The sequence below is a fragment of the Tyto alba genome, unplaced genomic scaffold, assembly GCF_018691265.1.
Source record: "Tyto alba isolate M040663 unplaced genomic scaffold, T.alba_DEE_v4.0 Super-Scaffold_23, whole genome shotgun sequence".
Lineage (NCBI taxonomy): Eukaryota > Metazoa > Chordata > Aves > Strigiformes > Tytonidae > Tyto > Tyto alba.
In genome coordinates, this window is record NW_024881297.1 from 9,195,509 (window position 1) to 9,217,300 (window position 21,792).

The window sequence follows — 21,792 nt, forward strand, 5'->3', positions numbered from 1 at the left end:
CCATTTCAAAACAAGCTCTTTTGCAACAGAGAAAATGGAGAGGAAGACTCTACAAAGATGAGTGTCTCACATCTTTCTTCTCTCCCCTTCACTGTCCCCCCTAGTCATTCAACTTACCTGGCTTTCTAAGTTAGAAAAAAGGATGGAAAGAATATCTGCACTCCTTCTACAATAGTAGGATGAGAAATAGGACTGTTGGATACTCATTAATGTATCTTGCTTTTGGCCCATACTGCCTGACCCTAAACATAAACTGTGGGCAAGGGAAAATAGCTGGACTTGAAGTGTACAAATAAATGTGGTAATCAACAGTATCACCATCAACAGGAGTGACTGCACTTTACCTTGGTATACATATGAAAATAAGGATCTCTGCAAATTGTCGTTTTGTGTGGCAGAGGTCGGATGAGTGGGAAGTGATGTCCCTGTCTGTGCTGGAGCTGCTACTTCCCATGTTCCCTGCCAATCACAACTTTTACAAGCAGATACAAAGCCCGAGAAGGCTCTTTCACCTGTGACAAAATTCACAGGTTGGACTGGGATCGGAATACTTTAAAACTTTGATTTTCTGTCAGTGTATTTTCTGAGAAGGTATCATAGAGCACTTTACCAGCAGCCGGTCATTTTAGACCAAGGAGTTACTCACATACTTGCTAGAGCTATGCAGGGTAGACGTTTGCCTCCTGAAGGTAAGGCAGGAAGAGGGTTGCATAACTATTTGTTTGCACTAAAGGGAAAATGGGAGTGTTTTTCTTATTTCACTCTGGTTGGTGAATACTCTCTGAAAAGAAAAGAGACTCCTTTATGGAAAGCTGGCCAACAGGCAGGAGTTCAACAGAGGAACTTCAGAGCGTGCTGGTGAAGAAACATGTAAGGTATGGGTTATATTTGAAAACCAGGTTATATGTGGGATTGTACATCTTGAACTTAAAGCTAGTATGTGATGAGTTTGGGTTTTGTTTTGTCTTTCCAAAGCATCAACTCTTCATCCCCAGCCTTGCAGTGACACCTTTATATTAAATACATCATTTGAAGAAAGGATGACTAGAGAACTTGCTAAAGTATTGGAGGAAATCCAATTGCAAACTGAGCATCCTGATAAGCATCCTGAGAGTCAGAGAGACTGGAAAGTGAGCACTAGGCTGGATGATGTTTGCAGATAGGCACAGGCAATGGCCACTGGAGATCTGGCCAAGGAAAGTAATCCACAGTCAGAAAAATGAGGGAATGTTGCACAAGGACCAGGCCCACCTCTCACAGGAATAGGCCACATGAAGGTCTGTCTGAATACCTGCTTCTATCCCATTTTTCCTTCTTTGCTTTTTCTCCTTCTCCCAGAAGCTGATAGGTGTGAATCCCACATCCACTTGCCCTGTATTGCCTACTCAATGCAGGCATATTCTGCTCACCATAACCCTTGCATGTTCCCAAAACATCAGGACTGACTTTTTATTACACTGTCAAAAGGCAGCAAAATCCTGTGAAGGTGACAAGAGGGGAGCACTAAAGGGGATAGAAGCGGAAATCACCCTGGCTTTTCCACTTTCTAGTTTTAGGACGATGTTATATTGGGGCTGGGGGACCAGGAAGGTGCGTAAAACAAATTTACGAACTACCCCAATGTCTGTGTAGTTCCCCAACCTAGAGCTGCAAGAGTCTTTCTATTTCATCTATCAAGTAATAATTGTATGCATTAAACCACCATGAAAAGCTTGAATTTCTTAAAATGGAAAAATGTTAGTTAAAATGAATCCTTCATTATTTCAAATACTGTTTTTAGACGTCACAGAAGATATTTCAAAATAATGTGACTTTTTGCCTTTTAAAATATCTGTTAATTGGGAATGGTGGTGAAGTTGGAGTTCAGCTTTTACTGTATCAACTGAAACAGGTGCCAAGCTGGAAACTTCCAGTAAGACGTAAAGCACTCTGCCTAACCTTATTAAGGATTATTACCTTTTGATTAGTAAGATCTTTCTCAGCAGATTATTTCTTTTTCCAACCTTCCTTTTACAAATGCACACAGAACTCACTGCACTTCACAAGATATTTAAGTCTGTTCATGTCAGGAATTTCTCCGATAAGCTTATGGGCTTCAGTCTTATTACTCAGTTCTGCATTGGTAACATCCTAAATAATACTGTGAGCTGTTGCCTTTCATTTTTCCCTACACCTTGTTTATGGAGTTCAGATTAGTGTGCAGACTTTCCTACTTCTATTTTCTGTTCCTGTGTGGAATTACAATATAGCATACACTGGTACCGTAATGCTGATAGGCTTTCAACATCCATACTAGTTTTGTCTTGTTGGATGTGAGGGGCACAAGGGAGTTGAAAGGGCAATTCCCCCCTCCGCTTTTCCCCCCCATTAGATTCTTTTGGATCAAGCAATAATTATACATGTTGCCTTTTGAAGCCTGTGGGATTGCTCTTATGAGTAAAGGTCTGCCATACTGGGGCTTTTATTTGACAAGTTGGAAAATAGCCTTTGTTCCCATGGTAACCTTTTTTTGTGCTTTGGTGCATTTTTTCCCTATGGTTTCATGGTTGCTCTGGAGGTTTTTCTATTGTGGTATTTTAATCCCCAGTAGACTGGGGATGACAGTTCAGTTTACTTTTTGCTATTATGAAATATTTTAATTTTATTTTTTTATATTTGATTATGGAACTCTTGTAAACTTTTTTTTTATTGTGTCATTAGGGTATTAATGGTGTTGTGGCTTTGTCTGTAAGCATATCATGCACTCGGAAGATAAAGCAAATAGTTTGTAATAGGCAAGTATGCACAACTGGACCAAGCTGCTTCTCTTATAAACTAATATTTTTGACATAAGTATTCTTTTAGGATTTATTGAGGCCAAGCCCTTACCAGATATACCAGGTAGATTTTTGTCTCTGCAACCAAACGACGTTTCATAAGGTTGAAAATAATCTATATTCTGGTCATCAATGTCATTTCAAGTTGCTGTAATAAGAGTTTCATAGAATAAAGCTTTCAAGCAAAGGTGTAGGTATTTTTTAGGAATTGATTGTTTAGACTCTGAGGGAAGAACTTGAAAAAAGTAGTGAGCTTTATTTGAAAAGAGGCAGGTTTTTAAATGAGTTGTTCTTACTACTGGTGGCATCTCCCTGCATTTGACTTCTATGCATATTTTTCTTTCTTCCTTGCTTGTTCAATTTTTCTTTGTCTTAGAAGTCCCTAGTAGCAGAGCAAAGTAGTCATGCAGTTTTGTCTTGCCTGCCAATTCCTCATGGTGGTAATTTCACACTGCTGCCCCTATAAGCAGGTGAACCTCACTTAAATCACTGCATTTTATTCAGTTTTAAACATATTGTTGACCAAGAAGTTAGCAAAGCCTCACTGGGTAAACACTACTATGCTCTTGTACAAGAATGATCGGGATGCATAGTTAATTTGCATATTTTTCAGTGGCAGAAGATGGTGCTATGAAAAATGGGATTTTCAAAGCTGTATCTCTTTCCTTTTAGTCTTGGCAGGTGCAGGAAAAGAGTTAAATTAACTCCCTGTCCCCCACCTCCCCCCAATAGACTTTCAATAATTAACTAGATCATTTTCCAGATAAACTGTTCCTGCCTTATCTTGCTATACAATACATAGCAATTTATAATCAGCAGCACAAATACCAACATTGCATGCATTTAAACTGCACTAATTCTATAAGTGGACCAAGTATGAAAAGTTAGAGCAAATGCACTGCGGGGCTTACTGTTGTTCTCTGGTTTCCAAAGTTGGAGGTTTTCTCCTGATAGGCAACTCCCTGTCTGTGTTAACCATTCCATTTCAATAGCTAAATATATTTATGTACTAAAAAAACTGCAGAACAAGTAGATTTTATTTCCCTGGGGCAGTTGGATCTTGGTACATTGTGATAGTAGTTAGAGGAGAAAAGTGCATTGCAGAATAATATCAGGAGGACATTATACTTCTCTGATCACTAAATCAGTAAAAAATAGATTTATTTCTCTAGGAGATAAGCATTCTTCAGTTTCAGTCCACCTGAACACTTGTTTATTTACGCTTAAATTTATGTTTTTCTGTAGTCTACAAATTATTTTGAGGTAAAATTTAGATAGCCAGCTATCGTTGCTACCAAAAGATGTCGGTAGAGAAGGTCAAGGAAAAGTCAAATCTTGAAGCTGGATTGTGGAAAATTCTGGGTCCTTTCAGCATCCACTAAGGTAAACGGAAATTGAAGGACCTTGGTATGCTTGCTTCATTTTGTAAAATCAACATATGTCTTAAGGTTAAACTAAAATACAGGAACCTGTTCACTGGTGACTGCAGCACAGGAGGATGCATCAGCTTCTTTTTGCAGAATAAGCACTGCGATTAATGACCTTTTTTTAAAAAAAAAAATCATGAATATATATATATATATATTTTTTTTTTTAAGGTTTTGGGGGGTTTGAGAGAAAGGGTAGAGCCTTTTCCATTACCAGTGCATGCCAGAGTTTGCTTGTTACCATAATTAAGATCCAGGTATGAAAGTGTGATATATGACCCTTAGGCATTGCTAAATAAAGTAACTTAATGTGAAAGCTGTAGCTGCTGAGGAAAGAAAGCATCTGATTTCTCAGTTAGCTTTCTCTTAACTAAATGTGCTTTCCCTTCTGATTCCTATATGTTTCATTTCTTAAGAGAAAAAATGTAGTATAAATACTGGATTACTTGGTAATCTTTATGTTTGTTATTAGGGGTCTAGTGTTTGAAGATCAAGCAATTGAAAGTTTTCCATCTTAGAATAGAATACCTCTGTGCTTAAAAAAAAAAATAATTGAGACAGACCACTAAACTAAATGTAGTATCACAGATACTGAATTTTCTGGGTTTGTCCTGTAGGGTTTTTTTAATTTCTTAAAAAAATGCCTTCAATGTTGTAGATGGCAAAATAAGTTTGTTTTGATTAAATACTGTTTTGTTGTTGTTGGTTGTTTTTTTTTTTTTTTTTTAATTACAGTGGGTAATAATGGATTGCTTGAGTTCAGCAGCAGCAGCTGAAACAAACAGAAGTGAAGGATGCTGATGTTTGGGACATTTCAAAAATAGTTGATCGATAGCACAAGAAGATACTGTTTTCCTAGGTCCTTTTTCTTCCTTCATTGAATTTCCTGAATATTTCACACTGAAAATGTATTTTCAATGGATCCTCTTGTTATCTTTGTTATTCTAGTAGAAAGAAGACATTACAGAAAAACTAATTCTTTCCCTAACCACTTGTATTACTTATGGACTGATACAATACTCCAGATATCAGAGTAAGCATGCACTGCTGCTGATGTTACGCTTGATGTCTATTATCCATAATATGCACTAAAGGATACAGTTAGCTTTCCTGAAATATTTAGACCTTGTTCGAGATTTCTAGGTCTTAAAATTTTGTTTGGTTGGTTGGTTTTTGGTTTGTTTGTTTGTTTGTTTTTTGGGGGGTGGGCTGTGTGTTTTGTTTTGTTTTGGGTTTTTTTAAGGTTTAGTCCTAAAACAATGTTAGACTTTTTTTTTTTAAGGCTGCAGATATAAGGGTTGGTAGTAGCCATATGAGTCCTGTTGTTTTATCCAAGGAAACATAATCATTTCTGCAATGTCTGTCGTCTTCTCTGCAGGAGCAGGATAATGCCCCAAGAAACACAGCCAGCAGAGTCTGCAGCTAGGTTGTTTAGCAATTTTTATGCCTCTCTGCCAAATGTCAGAGGGTAAATGTTGCTCCACCTGCATGCAGGGGTGTTGCTGCTGAGGCTTGTGGGCGGTTTGGTTTCATCAGTCCTTCCTCAGCTCAACGTTCATGAGGTCCCAAGTGACTGCCTTCTCCCCGAAAATCTGGTTGTTTCATCTCTGCACCTTTTCACTTCTCTATGCTTTCTTGGTCTGCTGACAAGAAGATTGGTTTATATAGTTTGACATTTAAGAAATACCATTTTCCAGTCTGCTAATCTGCTTTATGCAAGTACTTACAGGAGAGCGCCAGGGTGCCTTTCTGCAGTGAAACTTCTCAGAAGATTCAGGCTACACAAGGTGAAACTGATACTGGTCAAACCTTAGTATTGACAATTAAAACCAGTAGTGTGGAGCAAAATCTGAAAGATGCTGCTGGTGGAGGTCCTGACTGACATAATTGTGTAGTGGTCAAATAATCCATTGGACAACTTTTGACCAGTATAAATTTCTAAATAACTAGTAGAGTTATCTTGGACAGTTAAATTATGATTTCTGTGTGAACAGGCACAAAAGTAATGGAGGTAATGTGAAGAGGAGATGGTTATGTTAACTACTGTGATGGCTGAGTGAATGATGAGTTAGAGAAAGGAAGGTAATAGGAGAGCTGCTAGAGAAGTGACCAGGCAAAGGAAGCGCTTAGGGACGTACAGTTAGCTGTGGGAACCAGGAAGAATTCAGGGGACTGGTTGGAGGGGGGAAGGAGGATGTTTCCAGGGTAGTATAAACTTGGTAATCAATCAGTCTCTTGATTTTAGTGCCAGGTTGCGAGAAGTTGTATTGTCATTCAGCGTGGGAGTTTCCTGTGTCCCTTGGGCGGCATGGGCTGGCCTGCTGGGTTGCGGCTGGGGAGGGCGGGCTGGGTGGGTGGGTGGGTGGGTGGGTGTGCCGCTGCAGTGGCATGACTCATGGGGGGCTCTTGGGCTGCTCTTGGTCAACTCTTGGCCGCCTCCTGACCATCTGAGCTTGGGTGTGAAAGGTGGGCCAAGCTCTGGTCTCCATGCTCAGCCAGACTGTCCATGTCGTGGTTGTGAAATACCGTTGAAATACACAGCTCTTGTTTAGGGCCACAGGAAACTAACCTAGTTTCAGTATCTGTGTGTGCAAAGTTAGCTATCATGTTTTCATGTGCCAGTTCCCAGTAGAAGATTACTCTCTCTGTAGGTTACACCCCTTCAGAAACAAGATGAGAGGGTAGAAGAAAGATGCTGTCAGTCTCTGCATCTTGAATCTCCTGGGTGTTTTTCCTCTTAAAGTTGTTGGGTTTGGTTTGCTTTTTGTTTTGTTTTGTTTTTTTTTTTTTTTCTTTTGGTGAAAATATGATGCTGATCGCAACTCCTTTTTGCCTTTGTTTTTGCATAACTTTATTTATTGAGGTGTACCCAGGTTCCTTCTGTTTGTTTTACTACCAGAAAATTTCTGTATGAAAAAGAAAAGTCAATGATGTGGAATTAAAAAAGACTCATCTAGATCTCATAATAATAAAAGTGCTTGGAACAAATGAGGTTTGGATTCATATTGTGGCTTATACTTCTTTGGAGTGCTTCATTTTATCATCAGAGCGGCATAATTTGTTTAAACTGTGCTCCTGTATGACATCTGGTTTGAAAAGCATAATAACCTATATAATCAGCTTTTAAAATGTTGGATTATCTGTGGGTTTATTGACTCTTCTTTACAAAATCTGTTATTTCTAATTAATTCTCCATATAACTATTACTAAAGCCAACTTGCAGAGACACAAATGAGCTTGATGGCAATGGCTAGTCAAGGTCAGCATTTAACTGCCAGCATTTGCGCTGTTGAGGATAATAAATCAGGCTTATTCCTAATCACATACCCTACAACGTGACAAATGTTACTGGAGCCATCTAAGCAACCATTTTACAAATCATTTAGAAGATACATTTGGCATTGTTAAACTGCTCCATGCTGCCCTTGGCTGTAGAAGCGTTGTGATAAAATATGTATGCTCTGTTAGATCTCCTGTGTTTGAATCCTGCAGTGTGTGGATGAGGGGCATGTGTTTGCTTTTTAAAATTTGTATTGGAAATAATGAGAAGCGTGAAAATAATAACACCTAATCAACCTATGGAAGCCACTGGCTTCTGAAAGCAGTGATGAGCCCTGTGGCACTACTTCATATTTCTTGTGTTTTCAGTTAGAAAGTTATATTGAGAGTAGGTTGCTGCCCACAAGAAATTTTCTGGGTCAACAATAGTCCATTGTGTGAAAGCTTAAAAAAACCCTGTTAAATATCAGAGAAATAGTTTTTAGGCTCTAATGTAGATTTGGGCAAATGTGTAAATACAGTGTTTTCACTTGGTCTAAAATTATAAAACTCAGATCAAAATGTGGCTCACAGATGTCATTAGATTTAGCTTGTCCTTCAAATAGATATTTGGCAGTAGGCTAATTCCTGTCCAGGGAGTCAGTTGTAAAGTTCCTGATCTTTTTTTTATGGTATCCATTCTTATCTGGACCAGCTCTTGCATTTTTCAAGAGAGAACAATGTATTACCTAAGTAATCTGCATTATTGTAAGTAAACTTCTCATCTGGAGCAAAAAATCAAACTGAGCTCCAAAAAAATATAACTAAAATTAAATTAAGGTATATATCTGTTATAATCAACTGAATTTAACACTTGGTTTTTACCTATTAAGTGTTATCTGCCTGTTACTTCTCCCACATACTAGTTTACATTAGTACTTGATAAACATTTATGAGATACTTCTGTGGAAAATTAAGGAAAAGGAAATATATAACTTGGAGCATGTATGAAAAGCACTTTCAAAGTGTGTTGGTGGATTTGGGTTGTTTTTTTTTTTTTAGTGTAGTGTTTTTCCGTATACATATAGGATACAGAGCTATATTGAATAATTAAATTAATCGGTTTAATAAAATCAGTGAATAAAGTATGTTTCTGTGTCATAAACACTGGATATCTGGACTTGAAACGAGGGCGGAGAGGTAGTTTGCTCACCAGTCAGATCTTGATGCAGAACTTTTTCACCATGGTTAAGTTGCTAAGAAAGGAATGACAGCCTGAATGAGAGAGAGATTCAGGAGGAAAAGGTGTAACCATCCATGCATGCCTTGTTGAAAAAGAAAAGCATCCATGGACAGAATTACTTAATCTAAAGTTTAGCAATATGATTTGAGCATATTTTTTGGATTCAGTCTTTTATTGCAGGTATGTACAAACACCACTTTGCCTTTGTATGAGGTAATATAACAGCATATGAATTGGCAAATACTTTGGTGTAACATGGGTGAAAGAAAACATACAAAATTTTAAAAACAAGCCAAATACTGTGCATTAGAAGACAGTCATAGCTAGAGCTGGCAAAAGTTGGAGGAGATTTAAGTACCAACAGCTGATATCAAATGTTTATTCGCAATAGAGTATTTGAGAATTGCTCCATGTTGGATACTCCTACTAAGAATGAAAATACCTCATTTGTGTTTTAACCTATTCTACTTTTACATTGATTAAAAGGATGTATGGGAGTTAATTGAATTTTATTCCAGAATGTTAAGTTTCCACCTGTGATTCTGTGGCTGAGTAGTTGAATATGTGCTTTGTATTCAAGCTGTACCTTCACCTTTCAGCTATAGTCAAGCCCTTTGTTTAGAGAAGCACTGTATAAATTATGCTATAGATTATGTCTTAGGTAGGCATTTAATAATAATTGTGGATTAGCTGGTGTCTCAATGTGTCTTTACTGGCTTTTTCTTTACCCAATAATTCTGTGCAAGTGAAATTTTACAGGGTAGCTTGTATCTAAAAAAAGGCTCTCCCACCTTCTGCAAATCCTACATGACAATTTATTTTCAACTAAAAATAATACATATTTATATATACAGTATGTATGGAGAGGGTGCGTGTGTCTATATGTGTGTGTATATATATATATAAAAGTAAAAAAACACGCACACTACTGTGATACCCTGGAGACCTCCATTTTGCAACAGGAAGAGCTCTATAACAGAACTACGTTTTTTAGATATTAAAAAAAAAAATTAAATACACTGACCTTTTTCAGGGTAGAAAGACTAGGAAAATTTTTGCTAGTCTTATGAAGAAATGGGAACATGCAGCATCAAAATTACAAACGCCCCAAGACATCTTGGTGGTATGTCAGAACTTAAATGTTTTCCTTCTTGGACAGAATACTGCTGTTTGCAATGTAAAAGCAAAACCAGAATTTTCAAGGAGTGAATTTTCCAGGATATTGACATTTTGTCAAGAAAGCAGACACCTTTTGAAGAATTAGGCTTAATGTTTTTCGTGCAGTTTGAAGCATGCTAGAGGGAGAAATGCCCATTTATTGCCTAAACATATCCAAATGCAGAGCTGAATTGTCAGCACAGTCTTGGCAAACCCTGAAGAAGTTACCTTTCCTTAGGTGTAGATTAATGCAGTGTGCATAGGTATGACTGACTTGAGCACACAGAACTTTCTTTAACATAGATTTGTTGAGGCTTTCCTTTGTCTCTCGAACAGATGAGCTGATGACATCACCTAGCAATTATCAAGTAGTGTGATGTTATGTAATGAAAGTATAAATAGCACAAGGACTAAAACTAGTAAATCTAACAGACTAACGAGCAGACAAGAGCAGGAATACTATGTGGAATATTTTGGTTAGCATCTGAACGCTGTCATTTAAAAAGACATTTAGATTTAATGTTACAGTAAAGCTGCAGTCCAGGACAGTTGGGGTCCTTGATTTGGAGTGGCATTCGTGCCGTGCCCCTCGATAAATCACTTGGCCTCTGTATACCTTTTTAAAGGAAGATAGAAAATTGGGAAAAGGCAAAGGGTGCATACTTGAAATTTCTTAAGCAAGTTGGTTATTTTATGTTTGAATTAAGACTACCTGTGAACTTCTTTTCCCAATGACTGACCAACAAATAGCCTCTGACCTGCAATTTGAACTATCAGATTATTTCGCCACCAGTGTGAAGTCTTTTAAGGTTGTTATTGTAGTTGTTTGGCAGCGTTCAGAGAGATAATGTGTGAAGAAATGCAAGAGGTCACGTTTTAGAGGCTGTGTGGAAGGAAAGACTCTCCCCAGCCCTCCAGAGGCGTGGGAGGGATCCAAAGCTTTCATCTCCTTCAGTATCTGGCACGTTTCTCGGAGCGTGCCGATTACATTAGGGTGGCATTTCCAGTTCCTGGGGGAAGAAGGGAGGGAGGAGACTCACTGCATGATGAAATGTGACTTGTTTTTGAAGAGCACTGTCTTTTAGAGTTGCCAGTTGAAAATGCTCCCTAAAGATACCTTCGGAGAGTCATGGTTTAAAAAAACCCCAGCAACAGAAATGCCCCATCTTTTGAATGGGTGGTATATGGTTGAAGCTAGGATTGCAAGGTGAATCAGTCTGCAAAGCTCTGGGGTGGTTTCTGAACCTCTGGTGCTGCTTTTCTGGTACCTACAGTCATATGGAGGGGTATTCTGCACTTGCAGAATGTAAAAAGGCTTCAAAACTGCTTCGGAAGTAAGCTGTTAAATTACAGAAATATTAGATATAAGCTCAAGGACCACTGTAGTGGTAAGCAAGAATGTGGACAGGAGAGTGCATACCATTTTGCTGTGCTACTTCATAAAATGGTCTTGGCGGTCTTATTGCAGGTATTCCATAGCTGTAAAGGCTTCAAACAAGCAAACAAACAGAAAGAAAATTTATAGCTCTCAGGTTGATGCCAGAGTGGTTTGTTTGTTTGTTGTTTATTTTCAGTTTTAATCATCTGCTACCAATAAATTCCAATGCCCTTGTGGTAACTTCTCACATTAACATTGATATATTATGGGTGTTTTAAAACAGACAATAAAAATATTGCACTTACTAATTAAAGCAATTCATGTATTCAACCAGGCACTGCCAGAAAGAGTTGTGGTTTCCTAATTGTTAGGTGCCTTGAGCAATATACCTGTTATAAATTCTTAATTGAACTTTGCATTATGGCCAGTGTGATTTGAAATATTCATAGCTGTTTTGTTTCATTTGGGTTTTTTTTGTTTTTTTTTTTTTTTGTTTTTTTTTATACTCCAGCTCTTCATTGAGAAGTGTATCAACTGGATCTTCAAGACCTTCCAAAGTGTGTTTGGTGTGTGGAGATGAGGCATCTGGATGTCATTATGGGGTGGTTACTTGTGGCAGCTGTAAAGTTTTCTTCAAGAGAGCAGTAGAAGGTAAGAAAACACAAAACAGGAAAGACAAAATACATGTGGGTTTGGGGTCTTTTAATAGAAATATATATGCACATGCACATATGTTTTCCTATGTGTTTTCTGTTGATAAAATTGTGTTAATCAGGGGCAGCAGGGAAGAAGGAAGTTGAACACCAATTACAGGTGGTATAATTTATGTAGGATATACCAGGGTGTTTTGCAGTGTACACCTTCTAAAGGATGCATTGTTTTACCTCATGGCACTGCTGAATCAGGCTGTTTCTCCACCCCTCCAAGTAGATTTTTGTAATTCTAATCAACACAGATACAATTGATGTAAACACACTCCTGCTTCTCCTGTATTGGAGAATAAATGTGGTTGTCTCATCATGCTTTGGCAGCCTTATGTGACAGTACAATTCACTCAGGTGAGTTATCTCCCTGTGGGTACCTCCAGTAGTGCATCTTCTTTGTTTTTCAGCAAGAGAGAAGTGGCTTTACATACTATGGTAGATCATTGAGGAAGCAGGAATTGATCATGGTGCTTCTTTTAGAGATTTTCTTCATTAGGGACTTGGACTTTCATAAGGACTGTATTTTGATAGCTTTATCATCACAGGAGTGTTTTGCTGACATCTCCCTATTTTATGTTAACTATGGTCTAGCTAGTCTTTCCTGGGCATCTCAATAGATAGAAGTTAAGATCACTCAAGAGTGATACAGGACTTCTGGTAGGTGTTGCCTCTCTGTGACTTGGGTTGTTAGGGTAAAACAAAATGTTTGACCTTTACAGACTCTGTAAGCAACTTCAAGTGATAAAAATTAAGCTTTTAAGAGTTCATGGCATGCAAAGGGCATAAATACTGTAGAGGTTTTTTGAAGTCTTTAGTGATGAGTAGATGTTCTTACGACCACTGATGAAGCAGGTGTTATCTACTTACTGGTTTATTTTCATGAAGAAAAACCTAGAAGGAAGAAAATAGGCTCTTAATACAGTGTCCAGGTGGTGCACTGAGAAGAGTGAGGCAGTGTGTGATGTGATTAATTTCTTTTATGATCGTTAAATCTGCTGCTGATAGCAATAAGGATTTAGCTCTCTGTTAAACAGACCTGGAGGGCTTGTGCGTCATTGAAGTCAAGACCTCATGTAATATCTCTCAATCAATTTATCTATCATCAAAAGTATCAATCTAATTGAAATTAAATTTCTGAAGTATTAAGGACAGATAAAAGGTTTCCTACTTCTGAAAGCATTTTCTTTTACTGTTGTGCAATAGTTGACCTTGATGCCTTCATTCCCTAACTTATTTCTTGAGATTTTTAGTTCCTTAATGTAGCACATGAACTGGAAAATCTTACTTATTTTCACTGAGTGATTTCCTCCATGTGCTTCTATGGCACATCATGTATGCATCTTCAGACACCCGTGTCTAAGCTGGCCTCTGAATCATGAGGATACTTTTTTTGTGATGGTGGTGAGGTTTTACATACTCCTGCACATACTTTGTGAAGTGACAGCAACTTTTGTTATCTTCCTTCTTCCTTTCCTCCCTTCCAGGAAAGCTTTTTTCCCAGTCTTGAATCACTGTAATTTCAAAATACTGTGTATCTACATGTACCACGTCCCTCTCTTTTGATATTGTTTCTGACATAATCTGATGGATATTCCTTTCCATCTTTACAGGAATTTATGAAAAATTATCAAGGATTACCTTTAGGAGAAACAAAGTAGCAATACTATGGTTCTGAGCCTCAGAAGGCAAAATTATTGGGAAAGGATTACTCTGTAATGAGGCATGGAAAGAAATTGTTAAAATGTTAAAATGTAGTTAAAAGTTATCGGTAATTACTAAAAGTTTACAAGTTAAGCAAAAAAAAAAAAAAAAAAGTAAAAAAAAACAAAAGATGAAACAACCCTGTCATCCCTAAAAATTGAAGATAGGAGTTTTAAATTACCATAAAATACATTTTTTTAGAATTACTGTATTAACATACATGTTCTTACCAGTGGTGTGTGAACACTGTGTAAACTTCTGTTTGGCATGCACATGACTGTGAGCTCTTGATGCTGCCAATAGAATTATTGTTGTGCAAACACTGAAAATTTGACATGTGCTTTTCTGGTTGTGTGTGTGTGTGTATACATAAAAGTACATTGTAGTGTATTAGCCACCAAAGGACATAGCAAAAATGTAATATACATTTTGGCTTCAAACATCCTGAAACTATCAAGGTGAATAAAATTTTGTGTAGGTAGGTTTGTAACAACAAAAATTTTTTGTAGAGTTGTCATAAATTTTTCCATTGGGTACATGACCAATGAACTAACACATCCCGAGGTTTCCTATTTTAAATTAAATTTTTGTAGCAATTCATCTGTATCATATGTTCATGAGGCTATTTCTAAAACTATGGTAGTTCAGTGCATGCTATAAATAAAAAATAAATCAAATTGGAAGAAATAACTCAAATATAGATCCTACACATACCTATCTCAGCTCTCAACTAAAGCTGTGTTCTTTACATAAGTACTTGCATTCCTGTCTTTATTACAAAGAAAACAGTAAAACTCCCTCTGAACATAGAAATAACTTCTTGGGGAATTTATAAATACAGTGGCTAATTTATTTGAGGAAAAAAAAAGGAATTGTTCCCTCTCTAAAAGATTGTAGTAAAAGAATAGAAGATATTCCTCGAGCTTCATTCACCATTTCCCTGAAATCCCGTGTATAGACTTTCTAAAGATTTATGAATATTTTTCCAGTTCTACTTTACACACTTTTATATGTGTGTGCATGTGCACGCAGGCACACACACATTTGTTACTTAATCCACTAAAATTTTTTCACTAGGAAGTGGCACAAGAAATTATATTCTTTCAAAAATGGCCTCCTCCTCCAATTGTTATTAAATACTGGTGCCACAGAACCATGGAGTGGCTGAGTTTGGAAGAAACATCTGGAGGTCCGTTGGTCCAACCCACCCTGCTGAGGCTGGGCCACTTATAGCCCGTGTCCCAGGACCATGTCCAGATGGTTTTTTAGTATCTCCAAGGATGGAGACTCCACAGCCTCTCTGGGCAACCTGTGCCAGTTCTTGGTCACCCTCATAATAAGAAAGGGCTTCCTGGTGTTCAAACGAACCCTCCTGCGTTTCAGTTTGTGCCCTCTTTTAACAGGCCAACTCTTCTTGAAGGCTTTTGGTCATTATTTTCTACTAATTAAATTAAAGTTTTACTTAGTTTAATTTAAAAAGTTGCATACTGATAGTCCTTAAAAAGATACGGTGGAATGGAAGTTGTGGGAGAGTGCAAGTGGTGCTTAGGTAGAAGGACAAGAGCCAAGTGTTGAAGATGTCCCTGCTTATTGCAGTGTAGTTGGACTAGATGACCTTTAAACGTCCCTTCCAACCCAAACCATTCTATGATTATATGAAGTAGGGAGACAAATTGTGTCAAAAAAACATGGAGACAGAGAGAAAGGGGGATTTGGAGAGAGAGGTTGCTGCACACAACACAGCTCTTTGGGTCTCAGCTAGAATTTCTAACACTGTCAGCCCTCCTTGAACAGCTTTTGAGGTCCAATTCCTTTGTACTCCTCTGAAATATAAAAAAGAGGGATTATAACAGAACAACTGTATTGAAATTTGAAAACAAGAAAGTACATGCCAACAAAGAGGCTAAAGCTTGCATTTCCAATTATGAATCTGGTAATTGTATTCCCAGTGAATCTTGTTTTGGGGACTTGCAGGAAATGTCTAATGAATTTATGAGGAGGAGAGCTGTAGACCAAAAAAGTATTAAAATGGGTTTATTGGTGAAATTTCAAAAGTAATTTCAGATGGCATTCATTACAGGAATGTAAATTATCAAAGTGCAAAATTTTGGTATCAAGTAAGCATGAGCTTTTTGCTGACTGACTTGATGAACGGGAGTCTGGTATGAAAAAATGTGATTGTCTCATTAATATAAATTTGATCTGCCTTGCAAACAGTAAAATCATTTAACCATAAGAGTGTTGATAAATGGTTTCACTGCAAAATTTAAGACATTTTTATTTATAATATATTTTAACCTAGGATAACTATATTGCATGATTTTCTAAATTACAGATATGACCGATTATAACATTATTTGAACTTTAGTTTATGATCACTGGTAGAGTCATATGCTGACAATACGCTGCACTGTGAGGGAACCTAAAGCACCTGACCAGTCTTGTCTTCTCTTTTTCCACTGAACCAGCTTTCTCTAATCAGAATAACAGGCTTGAAGTCAGAAATCACAGCTGTTCTTGCGTATGCTTTGCATTTTTAGTCTTCATTTGTTCAAGTTCCAGACAAGTATGAGGTAATGTGTCCTAAATCAAAATTTATATCGCTTCATAGGTTGCTAAAGTTAATCTTTCATTCTTCCTTTGGCTAGAAGGTAAAGAAAAGGAAGGCATTTTTTCATCTCCAAGTGGTGCTAAAGACTACAGCAAAAAATTACCATCTTCCAGTTATTTTGCATATTTGCTGGGAGATTTTTGACTACTTAAAATGGAAGAATTAACAAATCATATCATATTAGTTATAGGGAAGGTTGTCTTCTTTTTTAAATACAAAGATGTGATGTTCAATACATTTCAGATTTTACTGTTGATTTCTGCTGCAGGAGGTTCACCTTAAAGCTAGTTCTGCTATTTTAAGACAGAAACATAGATCTCTCTACCTCTGAAGTAGAAACAAAATCACAGCAACAGAAGTTTCTAGATTTACATTTCTTTTTCACGTGGACATTCGCTGTTTGCCTGTTTAAAGTAGGGGGAAATTTGGCTGAAGGAAATGTTTCAGAGTCTAATCTGATGCTGCCTTACTTAAATGGCCTCCTGGATATAGTAAATGTGCTGTGCATCTCAGCAAGCAGCCTAATAACAAAGAAATACTACCTCCACTGTGTGTTTGAACAGTAGTTTATCCAAGACTTCACTTCAATGGTAGAAGGGATGAAATTTCTTGTGTAGCAATCTGCAGAGACTTGGCACAGCTGTGGGAACCGAGGTTGCCCCAAAGATAGAGTTACAGAAAAAAGTCCTGTCCTTCATCTCCCTTTGTGTCAGGCTGTGCTGAAAACACAGAAATAAACCAACCTGGGCTGCAGGATCAAGGGTCTAACCCACCACTCATCTGGGGTAACTCCAGTCTGCCTTGTCAGGCACTGAGGCCAATCTTTTTGCCATAACCAAAGGGATCCAGCAGCCTTCTAGAGACTCATCTTCACATGAAGGATTGCATGCTATTGCCAGTCTGAAAATTCAGTGGTAGATAAATTCAGTTCTTTGGCAAGCAAAGGCACTGTGCAACTGTTTAGCAATGGGCCAGATGCATAATATTCCAGAGATGCTCTTTTTTTTTTTTTTTTAAGTACTCTGTAGTCTCAACTTCCAGAAGGGCACACAAGAGGGAGAGTGATATGTTATGCATAACGTGTTTTTTTCAGAAACAGGTAATCTTCCATGTTAGCCCATGTACTGTAAGTGAAAGAACTTCCCAAGGCTCTACACTCCCCAGTAGAAAATAAAGAGAAACTAAAGCCTCTGTGTGTGCATCCCAAATTTTTTAATTTGAATTGAGGTGGAAAAAATATCAAGATATGAGACTTTAGATGCTGAAATACATAGCTCTTGAATAATTTGTATAATTAACATAACTTAAATTTTAAAAAAATACTGCTGGTGAACAGGAAACTTTACCTTATTGGTCATTTAAGGAAGCAATATTTTTTTATACTGTAGAACCTGAAATTGATACATTATAGAAAGGTGTTTTCCACACTGTTTTACAGTGTGTGCACCCATGAATTTCGTAGGTCTGTATTACTAGAATTAATTATACATACAGTTCTTCATTCTCCACTCTTCTGTTCATTCACTGTAATGGAGTTGGTGTTTTTCCATCACAGGCTGCAATTTTCCTTTTATCCACTTTCATAAGGTCAGTGGCCTCTCTAAATTCGACATCACTCAGTATAGATGTCCATATGTTTTCATAGAAATTTCTATGTGGGATTTGAAGTTGACTCTGTTCCTGACCTGTTGCAAGAATCTGTTTTACAACCTATCAAACAGAAATATTAGGTGAAGAGCAAGCAGATGGGTGATCTGCTGAGGGCAAGTGAGATGGTCAAATTCATGTAGCAGCTGCTACTCTTACTTGATATGCTATGGTTAATAGGTGTAAAATAAAATTTAAATAATTAAGTCATCGTAGGTTTGAAGCTGCCACCAGCCTTCCATGTCTTCATAGATATAAAAAGGAATTTCCCTGGTTTTTGCTCTGCCAGGCAGTATTGCTCAGTGAAATTAAGTCTCTGTTTCTGGTCCTGGTTGGCTTTAGTTACTAGGAGCTTGGAGTTCAGGAGGCTGGTAGGAGGAAGGAGCTGGAAAGATTTGCACTGGCGCTCCAAAAAAAAAAAAAGGGGGGGGGGGGGGGGGAGGCGTGGGAAATCAAGAAGTGTGACGCAAAAAAAGGAAAGATTAATAAAGGACGGAGCATGTATTACAACTGAGTATTTTAAAGCTGGGGAGAGGTGAAATGGGAGGAAAAAGCTTTCCTTGTGGTTCTTGGAATATAAAGCCTGCATAAGAAACTCTGATGCTCAAGAATAAACAGTGGATGCATGCTAAATGTGGAGTGCAGTGCTAGTAGAGCAAGCATGTTGTAGTAGTGTTTCAGAAAGGAAGGTCTGGGAACGATCTAGGTGATACAGTGTCTTGGTTTTAAAACAAGCAAAGAATGAGTGAGTTTAGCAGCTGCAGTGCCACAAAGAACCACAAGTTGGTTAATGGCCAGGAAAGCTATTTGAAAAAATATTTTATATCAAGGAAGCTAAAAATCCGCATTCGTTCCTTTCTAAAAGCATTAATTTCTTTCCTCCCCCAAGACTTTGCACCATTTGCATTTTTTTTGATTGTAACTGTTATTTACAGTGTAAGCAGGTGCTGCTGTAGAGAGGGAGAGATAAGTACAAGGATGAGAATTTAAATATGGGCTGCTGTCTAGCCTTGAAAAATGCTCAAATGATGCTAGGAAGTCTGTGTGCAACTATTCTCCTCCTGCACTCTTTTGTTTGTCTTTTCTTCTTTGTTTTATGAATACTAATTTCTAGACTTTCATCTATAAAATAATAATTCAGTAGGTGATAACCAGCCTGCACAAGCACAATATGCAGTAAACAGAACGTATATGCAGTGGTAAGGTTGGTTTATCTTAGGTAATGGGTTTCCATTGCCACAAATTCAAGCATTGCACAGGCTTTCACGTGCTTACCTTCTGCATCCTTGCAAGAGAGGGGAAATTTTGGCATCTTTATGATGTGGCAGGGAAACTGAGTTGCAGTATTTTTTTTTAATTGTTTTCTTTTTCAAGACGTCACAGGTAGACATTCTGGTAGATCAGTCTTCATAGAGGTGGGATGTCCCTGTGAATGCATGCTGATTTAAGGTAGCCACAAATATTTTGGCTAACAAAATATCACAGCCTTTAGTTTAGTGTTTTCTTGAATACTTCAACTGCCCTTTCTTTAAAAAAGAATGAATTTTTCAATATGCCACATAGGGAAGGTAGACAGGGTGCTTCCTGAGAAATAATGTTTTAGGTTATGGTTCCAGTATGGCTGAGCGACTTGCGTAACGTAGTTATAGAAAATCCATATGTTCAGATGCACCAGGTATTTCAAGCAAACAGGGAAGTATTCACACCATTATGGTACGAATAATGCTGGGAGTGCTTATGGTGGAGTATTGTGTATACTTCTGGTCACCAGCATGTTAAGGACAGTTTGATTCAGAGTCAAGTAAACACATTAGGAGAGCTTTTGAAATGATCTGGGGAATAAAAATTTATCTTATGTCAGGTGACTAAATGCTTTTAGCTTTTTTTAGCTTACCCAAAAAGAGTCTAAGTTGGGACATGATTGCTGTCTATAAATATTTCACAGTTGAGGAATAGACAACTGAGAGGGAGGAGAATTTATTTTGAACTAAGAACTGTACTGCAATAAGAGCAAATGGGTAAAAATTACATTAGTTTTCAGAAGGCTGCAAACCACCAAAAAAAGAGGGACTTGTAGGGGCACTTTCCTGAAGGAGTCAGAAGGATATAAGTACCTACTTTGAAATTGAGTGTAAGAGAGATAGCTGATGTATAATACGATTTGGTTATCTGTGATAGTAAAGAATAAGGCAAATAAGTCTCTCTTGGCTAATACTGTGTCCTGGTAAGGCTGGAGAGTTCATCTGACTTCAAAAATGAAAGAAGTAGAAGTAGTAAAAGAGGATGAAACAACTAATACTTTTTTAGGGTATTCCATTTGTAATGATGGTGGATGCCCATATCTTCACATGTATACAGGACTCCAGTTTTTTAAAAATTGATATAAAGTGCTCAGATCTTGCGTAAGGCAGAATTGCTTTGTATTTGTACTAGCAGATGAATGCCTGCCTCCTGCAATGACTTTTCTCGTTTTGAGTTCAGAAAAAACTTCAGGAGTGTGAAAACCTTTTGAAATCCCTCCATCCTGTCCACCTAAGCCTCTGGAGGTACCCCCCAGACCCCATCAGGTAATCTCATGCTTGGTTACGTTTGCTGGTAATCCCCTCAATTGAGGGTCTCGCTATGGAGAAATCCTCTGTCAGTGAAGTATAATTGGTCTGGCTTCTTTGGACGCTCTGCTGCTGGGGTTTTTTTGTAATGCTTAGTACAATACAACTGTAAATGGATAACTAAAAGCATGAACGAACATTCAAATTGGAGTTTGCAATTGAACATAAATATATGTACAAGATCTTCTATATCAAACAGCATAAAGCATATCAAATATCATAAAATATCCTTAGTCAGATGCTTGAGCTCCATATGGCTATGGAACTGCTTCTTAAGAGAAACCGCTTTATAAAATGCTGTTACCTACCTGCCTTGGCAGCCTATTGAAGCAATGTTATAATTTTCACTTTTAGTAGCAAATAGCACTTCTCTTCTACAACCCACAAGGTTCAGAAAATTTTTAGAGCCTGAGAAGGTTCTTCCAGTCTCAGGTTGAGTGGTTGAGAGCCAAAAGGGGATAATCCTGCAAGGTACCGTCAGCAAAACAATGTTGGAGATAAGGAATTTTGCAGTGTCGTGGCTGAAAGAAATTCTAAGTAGATAAAACCTCAAAATAAATATACAAATACATAAAGTCAGAAAGAAAACATCTTTTTGTACCTCCTAATCCCATTTTAAATAAGAGGGTGGGAAAACAGTCTCCAGACAAAAAAAAAAAAAAGTGAGATAAAATGTACATATAGATCTGTCTGTTATAGACAGAGGGAACAAGGCATCTGCTAGCATCTCAGATATAAATAGAGTGGGAAAAGGTAATGGCAAATCTCCCGTTGCCTTAAAAGAAGCCAGGATTTCTGCCTTTTTTTGCAGCACAGTTTTAGGTTGTTGAAGATTGGGAGTGCCTCTGTTAGGTTTGAAGTCTAGACTTTGACTGAGGCGGTTTTGTCATGTTTTTTTAGAAACAATAGTGACCCGTGGCTAACTTTGAAACTCACAGCTCTTTACTGTTTAAGGGGAGGAAATTCTCTAAGCCAGAATTACTACCTGGTTTTGACCTATAAAATTGTTTGATGCCACCTCTCACAGCTGAGTTGCCAAATCCAGGGCCCTGAGAAAGGGAATGTGGGACGGTCAGCCCATTCCCACCTATTTCAAGAGCGAGGGTGATGTGGGGCTTTTGTGCGCACCTTGTCCGTGCTAAGAGCAAACAGAAATGAGCGGGCTTCTGTTCAGTCTCCCCACGTGTGAGGTGAAGGGCTGCCCGGAGCTGCTGGCACCGTAACAGGGAGCTCTGTCTCC

General features: G+C 37.9%; 1 protein-coding gene across 6 annotated transcripts in view; it reads left to right on the plus strand.

Moving 5' to 3' along the window:
* The window catches only part of NR3C2 (nuclear receptor subfamily 3 group C member 2), a 211,557-nt gene that overhangs the window by 109,378 nt on the left and 80,387 nt on the right, over window positions 1-21,792 (plus strand). For all 6 annotated transcript variants that reach the window (XM_042796375.1, XM_042796374.1, XM_032990067.2 and 3 more), the window contains one exon: window positions 11,792-11,931. In XM_042796375.1, coding sequence (XP_042652309.1) covers window positions 11,792-11,931 — 140 coding nt within the window. The remainder of the gene's footprint in view (window positions 1-11,791; window positions 11,932-21,792) is intronic.